The 14,742-nt window shown below is 43.3% G+C and overlaps 1 protein-coding gene across 3 annotated transcripts in view; it reads right to left on the bottom strand.

The window, feature by feature from the left end:
* The window catches only part of LOC120053871 (zinc finger protein ZFPM1-like), a 109,444-nt gene that overhangs the window by 5,134 nt on the left and 89,568 nt on the right, over positions 1-14,742 (bottom strand). The window contains exons 5-8 of one of the 3 annotated variants that reach the window (XM_039001149.1): positions 3,822-3,927; positions 2,525-2,749; positions 1,409-1,639; positions 983-1,225 (exon numbers count right to left, since the gene is read on the bottom strand). In XM_039001149.1, coding sequence (XP_038857077.1) covers positions 983-1,225; positions 1,409-1,639; positions 2,525-2,749; positions 3,822-3,927 — 805 coding nt within the window. The remainder of the gene's footprint in view (positions 1-982; positions 1,226-1,408; positions 1,640-2,524; positions 2,750-3,821; positions 3,928-14,742) is intronic. The other 2 variants (XM_039001152.1, XM_039001151.1) reach the window with 2 other exon arrangements.

The following is a 14,742-nucleotide window of genomic DNA, read 5'->3' as shown; positions in this document are numbered from 1 at the left end:
CAGTGAAGCTACAACTTTTAATTTGGCTCTATATTCCAGCATTTTGAATTTGAGATCAAATGTTTTATGAAGTGACTGTACAGAAAGTCACCTTTTATTTGAGGGTATTTTCATACATATCTGTTTTACTTTTAGAAATGAATGCACTATGTGTCTAGTCCCCCCATCTGAAGGTGTTGTAAGTATTTGGACAAATTCACTTATAGCGTATTACATTTAGTTAAAAGTGTAGTATTTGGTACCATATTCCTAGCATTCAATGACAACATCTAGCTTGTGAGTCTACAAATGTGTTGGATGTAATAGAATAATAATGATATATGCCATTTAACAGACGCTTTTATCCAAAACGACTTAGTAATGTGTGCATACATTTTACAAATGGGTGGCCTCGGGAATCGAACCCACAACCCTGGGGGTGCAATCACCATGCTCTACCAAATGAGCCATACAGGACCACAATAATAAGAATACAGCTGTATATATATATATATATATATGAATACATTAATGTGGATCCTACCATGAGTACAGAAAATCATGAATGAGAAAGTTACAGATACACAAATATCATAACCCCAAAACATGCTAACATCCCACCGTTACCAATAACAGGGGTGGTTAGCATTTTGGGGGGGTATGAGCTTTGTGCATCTGTAACATTCTCAATCATCATTATTCACAATTAATTTTTGATTATCTGCAATCAAAGTGGGCACCCACATGTTCAGAAATGTATTATATTCTTATTTACAATAAAAGTGACTCCAAACTGGCACAATACATTATTTACCATTCATTTCTATTGGGCACAAAATAATCTGAAACACAACCAAAACAACCTGCAAACGTATCCAACAAGCTTGTTGAGTCACAAGCTTGATGTAGTCCTCTATGTAGTTGCTGTTCTGAAGTAAAGGCAGGGCTATTATCCTCTCACTGGGATAGTAAACAACATGATTCAGTCTGTCTGTGTGTTTACCTGTGGACAGAGGCAGTTTGGGCAGGCCGGGGCCGGGGGAGTACACTTCACTGCATGAGCCGGGCTGACACACCATGTGACTGGTGACCAGGTGGCTGTAGAGAATGTCCCTCGTGGTGGAGACGAAGCCACAGCCGTGACAGACTCCGTTCTGCGTGTCCGTGTGCACCTTCAGGTGACGCTCACAGTTGGCTTTAGTGGTGAAGGCTGACAGGCAGATCAGACACACGAAAGGACGCTCACCTACAGGTGAGGACATGTATATCTTTAATATTTTAACTAAATTGACTGTCTTCCCCTAATAACAGCTGAAGAAAGAGGTCTGTTACAAGCCATTATTAAAAGAGGAATATTCACGCATATTCTCACTCGATCCTTGGTCTGCTATGAGAAAGAGCTAAAGGAATGTATTGTGACAGGTCTCACCACTGTGTGTCCGCATGTGGATCTCCAGGGAGCTGGCGCTCGGGCAGCTCTTGTTGCATTGTGGGAAGGGGCAGACACGTTCGTTGGGGTAGGACTCCTTGGCTTTGTCCAGTGGGGGGGAGGAGGAGGCCTGCTGCTTCTGCCGGCTGGCACAGTAGTACATGAGGTGGGCCTGGAGGTTCCTCTCACTGCGGTACCAGATCCCACAGTCCTTACACGGGAAGATGTCCTCTGGACCAATCAAACACAACTGTAAACTCTATCCCTACAACAACCAGTCATTTATCAAATCTGTCATACATAATTATAAACAATGCAAGAAAGAGAGCAGCGTATGTTCATTCTTTTAAAAAATGCACGTTTAACGTTTCACTGCTTACAAGTTAAAATGTAACATACAGTACATACACTTTCATGTACACATGATGTTCATCCATGTGTATACACACATCACCACACACACCTGTTTCACACCAGTCACATGATCGATTCAGTGGCGGAACGAGCAAGCACTCGATATTGCTCCGGGGTCTCCAAGGCAACGAGAGCACAGAGGTTGTGGGAGCGAGCGCCCACCCGTGCGGGGTAATCATACTGATCTGGTGTCAGGGCTGGTGTTACAGGCTATTTTTGATAACATCCATAATTACCAACAGTCCTCAGGAGAGTGCTCCTACAGCAGGAAACGGGGATACGGATGATCATGTTTTACCCTTTAGCTTGATATGGTGATTAATCATGCACTCATCACAGAATGTCCATGCCTGCTCCTGCTGCCGACAACACTACACTGCCAATAAGGGACTTAATGAAGGAGCGGGAACGCAATTACCATGCAGTCTACCTCTGAGACAAAGCAGTGCAGAGGAGTTACACTGCCACCTTCTGGTGTACTGGGTGAATGAGGAAATGTGGCATGGTGAACTGTTGGTCTTCATTGAGTCCCTCAGTATCTGTTGTTTACAGGGAAAGTGTATAACTGTACACGTGTAGGGTTTGTCTATGCATCTAATGACTAAACGGCACGAAGAACACAAATACATGCACGCACATTCACATGCAGTGCGCACACACATACACACACACACACATTATCCTTGGCAAGCTGACACTCACTGTTGACAACTGCTGTGGCCAAGATGGCTGCCATCCCAGCCTGCTGGGGGAGGAGCTGTATCTCAGAGTGGAGAGAAGCTGGGTAGACACCTGTAGGCTCCTCCTTCACCACCACATCCTGGGTCTGAGACGAGGACAGCTGCTCCACGGAGGAGAGAGACAGTGTGGCCAACAGACTGTCACCTGTGGAGATGTCCTGGGTCACCTTACAATACAGCTCCTCACCTGGAGAAAAGAGAGAGAGAGAGCCACACAACACAAATCAAACCTGGGGCCTGTACTAGAACTATACACATCACAGCTGGGGCCTGTACTAGAACTACACACATCACACCTGGGGCCTGTACTAGAACTACACACATCACACCTGGGGCCTGTACTAGAACTATACACATCACACCTGGGGCCTGTACTAGAACTACACACATCACACCTGGGGCCTGTACTAGAACTATACACATCACACCTGGGGCCTGTACTAGAACTACACACATCACACCTGGGGCCTGTACTAGAACTATACACATCACACCTGGGGCCTGTACTAGAACTACACACATCACACCTGGGGCCTGTACTAGAACTATACACATCACACCTGGGGCCTGTACTGGAACTACACACATCACACCTGGGGCCTGTACTAGAACTACACACATCACACCTGGGGCCTGTACTAGAACTATACACATCACACCTGGGGCCTGTACTAGAACTACACACATCACACCTGGGGCCTGTACTAGAACTATACACATCACACCTGGGGCCTGTACTAGAACTATACACATCACACCTGGGGCCTGTACTAGAACTATACACATCACACCTGGGGCCTGTACTAGAACTACACACATCACACCTGGGGCTTGTACTAGAACTATACACATCACACCTGGGGCCTGTACTAGAACTACACACATCACACCTGGGGCCTGTACTAGAACTATACACATCACACCTGGGGCCTGTACTAGAACTACACACATCACACCTGGGGCCTGTACTAGAACTACACACTTCACACCTGGGGCCTGTACTGGAACTACACACATCACACCTGGGGTGTGTACTAGAACTACACACATGGTATGTATACTAATCTATTGTAGGTCAAAAAGATCTCTGTATGGTGTCTTTATGGGGTCACTCTGATAAGAGATCTCTGATTGTAAGTTGCTACGTATAAGAGTGTCTGCTAAATGACTAGAATGTAACAGTGTAAATGGTGCATTATATGTATGTGGGCTGTGTTGATGGTTTGGCATTTCTGGGATCAGGTCTGTTGGTTAACTACCTTGACTGTAGATGGTACAGTTGGCAGTTGTGGCATCGGAGGTTAGTGGGACTCTACTGAGCCAGCAGTTATTGTCTTCACACACCAGAGTCAGCCTGGAGATCTGCTGACATACAAACATACAAACATACAGAGGCTGTCAGACTTGTTCTGGAAACACAGGGTCAAATGACAATTATCATCTAACATCACATATCTTTTGATTCTCACATACATTGCCAAGTCTATTCTGACAAACCTTTCATATATAGAAATATACTCCTCTTTACATTTGATGGCAAAGACCTACTGTACTGAACAGTGAGGTTTAACAATGAATTAATCCTGACAACGTCCTCTGAATTTACTGTTTTAAAGCACATTGAACATAGTGTACAATAAAGGGACTTATCTTTTTCAGTGGGAAGGGGAAGCCCCTTAACACGGGCAATCAGAAGCATAGAGGGACAGGAAGGGGCACGGGCTGAACAAAGACTCACAGAAAGGAGCTATAAATAGCAGCAGGGAGAAAGAGGGAAGGAACAGAGCGACCCCACGAGAAAGGAGAAGAAATAGTAAGAAAGGAGATCCGATGAGGTCGTAGTGCTCCTATTCACCCGGACGCCCTCTCAGGAACTTCTCTCAATACATGATGGGACAAAAGGATTGTGAATAGAGGGAGGTCATAATCTCGCGGTGTGTGTGTGTATGAGTGTGTGTGCTGAAAAATGTGTGTCAGTGGTTGCACATGTGTAAGTGAGGCTGTAGCCAGAGTAGGGCAGACCAGAGAGAAACACACACCTGTGCCATCCTCTGCACAATCTTGTCTTTGTTCAGCTGAAGTTCACAGAGCATTCCACCTGACAATCACTCCCACAGACATCGTGTGTCTGCATGAGATACTTACCCACACGCATATACGTACTTCTGTGTGTTATGGCACAGTTAAGCATTGTGCATTCCTAACCAAATAACTTACAGCAGTCCCAGTAAAATGTAGTCTTTGTGAGGTTCAATAATACATTTATGAGAGTATGTATAAATGTAATAAAACACAGTAGCATTAGGTTGAGCTTCACAACTCCAGTAGAGTTGCACAAGGCCTATAGGCGCTACCACTGCATGGAGGCCTGAGAACATACAGAACACTCTGGCTCCACTAGGTGGAAGCAGTCATGCAGCCCTGACAGACTGCTTCAGGAGAACTACGGCCAGTTAGTCAGTCAGTCAATCTGCTTGCAACAGGGGTACACATATTCCAACATGGTACCACATTGACTGGAACATTTAGAGAGAATATGAGGGGAACGTTTTTGTGTAAAGGAAATGGGAGTGTATACTGTATGGGGCAAGTTGGGAGGCGAGGGAGGAAAGTGTAGTTTATTTCTGAATCAGTCTGTTCTAGCCTAACGACGCTGCGTATTGTATTTCATGGGGAACTTGCGCTGATGTAGAGATACGGCTTCTTTTGTTTTAATTTGGAACCCAATGCTGGAGCCGTCTGAGCTATAAGTGCTGCTAATTTGTTTCAGACTAATTTATCACAAATCTATCTATCATGATGCTTTGGTATTTATTCACTGAAGAAAAGGCCAGTGTGGTCCGACTTTGAAGGAAATTAACGCAACTCTAGTGTATGAGACAGAAAAATAGAGCCATACAACAGATTGAAGAGGGTCTTTGGACAGTATGAACAAATGCACAAAAATAATAATAATAATCTCTATCCAAGCATCTTTATCTACCTCTATCTCTCTCTGAGATATTCTCAGAGACGACCAGAGCGAAGATGAGGTGGAGATGATGATTTAGCTGACTCTGATCAGGCTTTGGGCCCTGGCTGTACTGGGACTTTAAATGCTGTCTGGAACCAACACAGATAATGAAAACTAAAAGGCATGCGGCAAGATTACAGTTTGATTAGGATGTGTAATTAACAAAGCCAACAGAGGCTATGGCCGCTAAAGATGGTTGAGTTAAGAGGAGCAGAGAAGCCTCTAGTATCACATTTCTCTGGCCTGGAGGACATTTTCAACAATCACAGTATCAAATTAAACATCATCAAATGGCAAGTTCTTACCTCTGAACACAACACATCCACCTGCTAGGCAGAACACTCCACCACTACTGCCGTAAACTATCCCACAATTCATAGTGGCCAGCCCCACTGATTGAAACACATTTCCCAAGGAGCAGGGAGAGAGCGAGGGAGGGGTATTAGGAGGAGAACTAAAAGACTAAGTGGATAAGTTAATGTTGCTCAGCACTGCCTGTGTTCACCCTGGCGGTCTCCCTAGGACCCAGGCACTTTGAGAGCGCTTTAAGCCCCTCAGTGAGGGAGTCTTTGAGGCGCAGTCTAAGCCCCCTCGTCCGGACCCTCGTCCCTCATGAATATTAATCAGCCCAGCCGGGCTTTAATCTGCCTGATCCCCGCACTGCTGCCGCCGAGACGATAGCGAATCTAATTATTTGGTCTGATATTAACCCCCCCACCCCCACACACACCCTCCAGCCTCCCCATATCCACCTTCAACACACACACACACACAAAGCCTACGTGCACATACACCTCACCCCCCACCCCCAACGCAGTCTGCGACGCCCTCTCCTTATCACTCCCAAAAACGCCCTCCTCTCACGCCGATAAAACTTGAATGCAAATGATGCGCGGCTGATTTCATTTCTCTATTCGTTCATTCCGTAGCCTAGTCGTTGCTGAGTATAAAATGAAAATATAATTTTCTCTCTCCCCAAACGCTCTCCTCTGGAGGTGGAAATGAAGGGAGAAACCTTTCCATGCACTAACCCCAAGTCTAACCCCGACTCAGATCAATTCAGCTTTATATACGGTTCAATTAAAGCAGAGGAAATAATAAAATGCCTCCCCCATCCTCCAGTAAATGTAGCCTTCATACCACTATCAGTGTGTGTACTACGTAGATTTTTACGGTTTACATACATACATCATTGCTACCATAATTTGATGAATATTCCCTGGTGATTAAAGCAACTTTAACATTCTGTTCTCTGAGGACCCATGATAAACTGAGAAAACCAATGGATTGATTGGTCAATCTTCAATTTCAATATGTGCATCCTGGATAATGATGTCATCCAAGGGTTTTTGAATGTACTGTATGAAGCAGAAACAGCTGGACAGACTGAGAAGAAAAGAACAGGAAGGTAGAATAGTGTCTCTCCTTTCCTGGTCTGTTCAACTGACTTCCACTGAGTTCCATCATAGGCCTTTTGACCATTGCGGTTGGCTTGGTCTTCATTCATACTCTTTCTTCCTCTCGCTCTCTTTCACCCCCTCCTCCCATTTACCTCTTAATCTTCCCATCCTTCCCTCTCTACAGTACTGTATGGCTAATCAAGCTCTCTCTCATCCCTCTCTCTTTCTCATTCCTACCCCTCTGTCTGCCCTTCTCTCTCAATCTCTCCCTTACAGGAAATGTTTTCTTTCCCAAAAGGGGGGAATGGAGGGGGTACTCACTGTCCCAAACAAAGAGGTCACTGTGAATCCTCCAAAAATACAGAGAAGAAAAGGAAGAAAGATTAACATCAGAAACCTACTCTCATCCGCCTCTCACACACACTCTCTCTCAACACACACGCACACACACGCACACTAATTAACACACACATGGGTACGAACGCACACACACACCACACACACACACTAGATTTCTCTACACAAATACACGTGTGTATTAATACATGAGCTTAGTGTACTAAAAACATGTATCATACACAACAAGCTAACATAGAAAAACACACACCGCTCACACAGCCACACATATCTGCAGACACCTCTAAGAAAAGGTTGATGAGCTGCATGCAAATGACATGTAAAAATATAAAACTTGCGATACTTAAAACGGGCGAGATAAGAGATTTGAAAATGAGGCACTCTTGGAAAGCGGGCTCCTGAACTGCCGGAGATAAGCCTCAGAGATAGAGGAAGGTTTTCCCTCTCTCCTCTCTCCTCCACTCTCCACCCCGCAGAAGCCAACGCAGATGACAGCGAGATGCAGATACCGTCCCAGTCACAGGGACTGAGTGATGAGAATGAGCACCCCTCCCCATCACCTCCATCTCTCCATTCCCACCTATTTCCATTCCTTCTCTCTTCCACTCTGGCACTGCCTTCTTCCTTTTGCTGGCTTTTTCCAATGCTCATTCCTATCATTTCTCTTTCTCCCCTGTGCCTCTCCATTTGCCTCTACTCAGTCCACTTCTTTGGTCACCTGGTCCCTACCTCTCACTATTGCACAACTTCTCAGAGTATGTCAGAGGCAGGAAGACATAGGAACAGACATTTAGATTGGTGAGGAAGTGTCTGATGATGGGTTTAGTATCAAGTTTCCCTGGTCATCCTGTGAGCTCTATGTGAACTCTCAGGCCTGTAGTACAACCTTAGGGCCTTGTTGCCAATGAAATCATACATGGAAATGCTCTCAACAAGTCTGCCATCAAGAATCAAGATAGTTCAGTGCACTTTATTATCAGAGACATTCAGGAGCGATCAACAGGGCGACAAGTGCTAAATTACAGATTTTGGGTCTCCTGGAGCAATCGTTTTAATTCAGATCTAATTTGAGGGGGTGGAGTGCAGTAGGGTGCTGTAGACGGTCCTCTGTTGATCATTTCAGATCAACTGGAGAGATTTACCAAGAGGTAAACAAACACTGTTAGAGAGAGAAAGAGAGAGACTGAGAGGGTGGTCACCTTCACTCGTCCTTCCTATGGAACGACAGAGCAGTGAGGGGGAGATAGAGACTCCCCAAAAGTGTGTTTGAAAGCCGTGGGTGGCGTGCTTTATCGCTGGAGTTCTCCTGGAGAGATTATTGGGGGATTAGTGCGAACGCTTGTTTCTAAAACATGATGAAAAGACGTTCCACGCGTGATAACGCTTTGAACTCTACACTCCTTCTAGGATCCTGCCTCTAGGCTTCATTTCCGCGAAAGACAGGAGGGCGAAGAGAGGGGAACGAAAGCAATATGTAAGTTAAGTTGCTCTTGCGGTAGCTGGTTTGGATGAGTATCAATCAAACTGAGGTTGAACTAAACTCTTTTCCTTGTTTAAGCATTGTTATTCTGAAGTTATTGTAACTTGTTTGCTACCAACAAATCATCACTACATAACGGGGGGCTTGTTATGCGTCTCATGATGTATCTTTTGCCTTCAGTCAGAATAAAAAAACGTCCTAATCTGATCGATTTGTGATCCAATCATAAGAAACGTATTATTATCAGATCTGTGTGTGATCCAATCAGGAGGGAGGTGGCACATTTGACCTCAGTTGCCATGAGATGAGGACATGTTCACTGAACTAAAAACTCCCATGAATCTAAAGCAACCTGATTAGATTCAGATCAACTTTATTATCCCATCAGGGGGAAATTAATTTGGTCATGTGCTTAAAAAAGGAAAACACAGAAACTACACAAAATAATTAATTCAAAGTGCTATAGCTACACATTTAAAGTGAAAGTGCAATATACTGTACACTCGTGGGATCAACAGACTATCTTTTATACAGTCTAATGGCTGTTGGAATAAAAGAGTCCCCATATCGATCTGTTTGAATTTTATTTTGAAGAGATCTCTTTCCCCTTGTCTGGCTGCTGCTGTGACTGAATTTTGAGTGAAGTGGATGAGTACTGTCCTCTAAAATGCTTTCAAGTTTTAGGAGGATGAGTTTTGTGTACAAGTTGGTGGCTGATTCTTGGTCTATACCAATTTTCCTTCCCGCCGTCTTGATAAAGTGCAGAAGATTGACTTGGTCCTGCACTCGCATGTTTCCAAAGGACAGCACACTCTACTGGACAGATTTATAGAACATTTGTAAGATATGGCGTTCAACATTAAAATGGTTCAGCTTGCATAAAAAAAACATTCTCTGTTGCAATTTCTTTATCTTTGCAAAGGCACAGTCATTGAATTTCCGTTTATTGTCTATTTCGATTCCCAGGTACTTTTATGTGATCACTCTATCGACTGATTCCCCATTGATCTTTGTAGGGTGTAGTGGAGTTTTGTTCCTTCTGAAATCAATTTCCATCTCTTTTGTTTTTAACATTTATTTCAAGAAAATTATCTGCACACCACTGGACAAATTTTGCTGCTTCTCTGTCAAAACCTTGAAGAGAGGCTTGGTCTGGGTGGAGGAAACCCACAACAGCGGTGTCATCTGCATATTTAAAGAATTTGTGAGTCCGAGGCTTGACAATCGTTTGTGTACAGTGTGTACAGTATCGGTGAAAGTACGCAACCTTGAGGGGCTCCCGTATTCACCATTCTAGATGTAGAGATGGCGGAGTTAAACTTCACTTGTTGAATACGGTTCACAAGGAAACTATTTATTCACTTGATCAGTAGAGAGTTGACACCCAAATTCACCAGCTTATCTACCAGTAGGTGGGGTTGGATTGTGTTAAACGCACTACTGAAGTCAATGAATACAATTTTCACTAGACTATTTTCTAAATGTTCGTAGATATTGTTCAGCATGATCAGTAACACATCATCAACACCCCTGGAGGCACGGTAGGTGAACTGGTTTGAGTCTAATTGGGATGAGAGACCAGAGAGAATTTGTTTTTGAATAATTTTTTTCTAAACATTTCATAGGTACAGATGTCAGGGCTACAGGGCGTAAATCGTCAGTAAACATTATTACGCACCGTACAAAAGTCAAACATCCATATCAGACATGTTTTATGCCTCTTTCTCAAGAGATGAAAAAAAAAGACTACATCAAGCATGAAATCTATATCGGATCAAAAAAGAACAAGCCTTATATTAGCTAGAATCTATGTTTGTTGTGTGAGAGTGCGCTAGTGTTGCTTTGTGTGTTGGTGTTCAAAGTGAACGCTTGTCTCCATGTGTTAAAGGGTATGCCCCATATTAAACTGATAGCTTATCTGGCCAGACCAAATAATAAGCAAATTTACTTAGAGAAGGCAGAGCAGAGCAGGCAGGTTTGCCATGGATCTGAAGGCCTGCAAGGACAGGTGAGGCCAGGCGGATGGTGCCAAATCACGCTGTGATGTGATGAGAGGCAGAGCCCCAGGGCTCCAGAGACACCACGGCCACCACCATGGCCGCCGCCGGCTGCATGACACCACCGCTGGGACAGGTCTGAGGTGGGAGGGGACAGGGAGGAGGTCACACTGACTGGACAGCACACTGCATAATGCTATGAAGCCAACACATCAACACTCTTTTCTGTTAACTTCTTATGGCTGCAGGGGCAGTATTGAGTAGCTTGGATGAAAGGTGCACAGAGGTGCCCAGAGTAAAAGGCCTGCCCCTCAGTCATAGTTACTAATATATGCATATTATTAGTAGTATTGGATAGAAAACACTCTGAAGTTTCTAAAACTGTTTGAATTATGTCTGTGAGTATAACAGAACTCATATGGCAGGCAAAAACCTGAGAAAAAATCCAAACAGGAAGTGGGAATTCTGAGGCTGGTCGATTTTCAACCAAGATCCTATTGAAATCACAGCGAGATATGGATGAGTTTGCACTTCCTACGGCTTCCACTAGATGTCAACAGTCTGTAGAACCTTGTCTGATGCCTCTAATTCTCAGACAACACAAAGATTCCTTGATGCCCTTCCAGACTTCTTCTGCCTACCCAAGGACAAAAATCAGTTAACCACCTAACTGAGGAACTCAATTAACCTTGCGTAATACCCTAGATGCAGTTGCACCCCTAAAAACTAAAAACATTTGTCATAAGAAACTAGCTCCCTGGTATACAGAAAATACCCGAGCTCTGAAGCAAGCTTCCAGAAAATTGGAACGGAAATGGCGCCACACCAAACTGGAAGTCTTCCGACTAGCTTGGAAAGACAGTACCGTGCAGTATCGAAGAGCCCTCACTGCTGCTCGATCATCCTATTTCTCCAACTTAATTGAGGAAAATAAGAACAATCCGAAATTTCTTTTTGATACTGTCGCAAAGCTAACTAAAAAGCAGCATTCCCCAGGTGAGGATGGCTTTCACTTCAGCAGTAATAAATTCATGAACTTCTTTGAGGAAAAGATCATGATCATTAGAAAGCAAATTACAGACTCCTCTTTAAATCTGCGTATTCCTCCAAAGCTCAGCTGTCCTGAGTCTGCACAACTCTGCCAGGACCTAGGATCAAGAGAGACACTCAAGTGTTTTAGTACTGTATCTCTTGACACAATGATGAAAATAATCATGGCCTCTAAACCTTCAAGCTGCATACTGGACCCTATTCCAACTAAACTACTGAAAGAGCTGCTTCCTGTGCTTGGCCCTCCTATGTTGAACATAATAAACGGCTCTCTATCCACCGGATGTGTACCAAACTCACTAAAAGTGGCAGTAATAAAGCCTCTCTTGAAAAAGCCAAACCTTTACCCAGAAAATATAAAAAACTATCGGCCTATATCGAATCTTCCATTCCTCTCAAAAGAAATTGAAGAAGCTGTTGCGCAGCAACTCACTGCCTTCCTGAAGACAAACAATGTATACGAAATGCTTCAGTCTGGTTTTAGACCCCATCATAGCACTGAGACTGCACTTGTGAAGGTGGTAAATTACCTTTTAAAACCTGTTGAGGATAGAGGGCGCTATTTTCACTTTGGGGGAAAATCGTGCCCAATTTAAACGGCCTCGTACTCTATTCTTGCTCGTACAATATGCATATTATTATTACTATTGGATAGAAAACACTCTCAAGTTTCTAAAACCGTTTGAATTATATCTGTGAGTAAAACAGAACTCATTTTGCAGCAAACTTCCTGTCAGAAAGTGAAAAATCTGAAATCCAGGCTCTGTTCCAGGGCCTCCCTAATCGTTTGCTTGAATTATATTAGTATACATGCACTTCATACGCCTTCCACTAGATGTCAATAGGCTGTGAGAGGTGAAATGGGGTCTCTAGCTCTTTCTATGGTGAAAAGAGACAGCTTGGAATGACATGACCCCAGAATTCCTTTGTTCAGGAAGCGCATAAAGGTCACCAGTATTGGCTTCTGAAAAGCATTCGTTATAGACGTGTTATATCTCCGGCTTTGATTTTATTTGATAAATGTAATAATATCATCGTGAAGTATGTTTTTTCAATATAGTTTTATTAGATTATTGAAATTTTTTCGGGAGTTTAGGCGTGTTGCGTTCTTTGCGTTTGGTGACGAAGGAGAGCTTAGCGCCACTTAGCTAGTTTTGATTGCTCATGCGAGAGGGAAAAATGCCATTCTAAAACCAAACAACGATTGTTCTGGACAAAGGACCCCTTGTACAACATTCTGATGGAAGATCATCAAAAAGTAGGACCCATTTATGATGGTATTTCATATATCTGTCGAACATGTTTACATTTAGTTAGCGCCCAGATTTTGGGGGCTCTCTCGCAATAACGTAAGCTGCATATCGTAATGAAGTTATTTTTAGAATTCTAACACGGCGATTGCATTAACCCTTTCATGCGTGAGTTCCAAATATTTCTAACGGTCGCCCCAGCGTGAGTTTTTTTATGCACGTGATGTTAGAACGTTCTCTCCATTCAAGAATGTGATTGTTATGTAACAGTACATTTAATCTGCGCTGCCCTCAAACCAAAGCACGCAGCCTGTTTTATTTGTCAATTTTAAATTATTTTCTAACAAGTTTTTTATTTTCTAATAACAGTTTGAAATGAGGTGTGTTCCGCCTCATTCATTCACATAAAAGTAGTCATTTTTACTTTTGCGGACCAATTAATTTTTGGGACATTTCTGACCCGGACAAAATTCCCCAAACACTTCTCAATTGTTTGTGCAGTTCAAGTCTGCAGACATTTACTCATCTGCCGTCCTGCATACACGTGTTCATATTTTCCACCTGTCGCCTGCATCGAAATCAAAGTTGTTTTCGTTACCAATAATACCTTTGGAAATGTGTGCGTTTCTATCAAAGTGCCTTAATACGTTATAATAGTTTCTGCATGTCGTGTTATGTCGTTTCTACTGTAACGTCATGTTTTTGTGTATATTCCTTATAACCGCGGACACGCGATGTAACGTTACTCATTTCATAACATTTATGGTGTTATACTCAATGCTTAGGTATCTAGCTACATTCTCCTATTAGCTCTGGAAAACAATGCTAATTGCGTCAGGGAAGTATTAGCATGTGTTGTATTTCGAAGCTACCCTGGCCTTATGACTCCCAAGTGGCACAGCGTCTCAGTGCTAGAAGCGTCACTACAGAGACCCATCTTCAAATCAAGACTGCGTTTCTATCAAAGTAAGTGCCTAATTACGTTATTGTGTCGTGTTATACCGTTTCTACTGTAGCTCACTGTGTGAATGGAGCATAATATATTTGTGTATATTCCTTATAACCGCGGACACGCTAGGTAACGTTACTCATGTTACTCACCTTTTATGGTGTTATATTCAATCGTGCTTATGTAGCTAGTTACATTATTCTATTAGTTCTGTAAAACAATGCTAAATGCGTCAGAAGTATTGGCATGTTGTATTTTGACGCTACCCTGGAAAAATATCTTATACCACTTGGTCGTTTTCTGAGTGCATTCCACAAAGCTGTTTATCATGTCAGCCTTATCCACTGCCCCCATTTTGAGGTAATAGTCAAGCACGCAGTCTGGTTTGATGGTTCTCTGTCTGGTTTGTTTCTCTCTCCCGTCAGGTGGTCCACCTTCCCTGTGGCCGACATGGTTGCTGTATTGACAGTGGAGAGGACATGGACGTCTCGTTTGTCATGCCACTTTACTGCCAGCTGTTAACATTTCTTATTTTGTATAACGGGTCATTTAGGATGGTAGTAGCGTTGATGAAATGCAGTCATAGCAGCAGAACTAGAAAGCAGTCTTTACTGTCACCAGGAATGTATACATTTCACTAATTGTGGTTGTCCCCCACTCCTGGCTCTCTCTTATCCTGTAGCT

This window comes from Salvelinus namaycush, chromosome 9 (genome assembly GCF_016432855.1).
Source record: "Salvelinus namaycush isolate Seneca chromosome 9, SaNama_1.0, whole genome shotgun sequence".
Lineage (NCBI taxonomy): Eukaryota > Metazoa > Chordata > Actinopteri > Salmoniformes > Salmonidae > Salvelinus > Salvelinus namaycush.
Note: the sequence above shows the minus strand (reverse complement) of the source record. Positions and strands in the feature narration are given on the sequence as shown.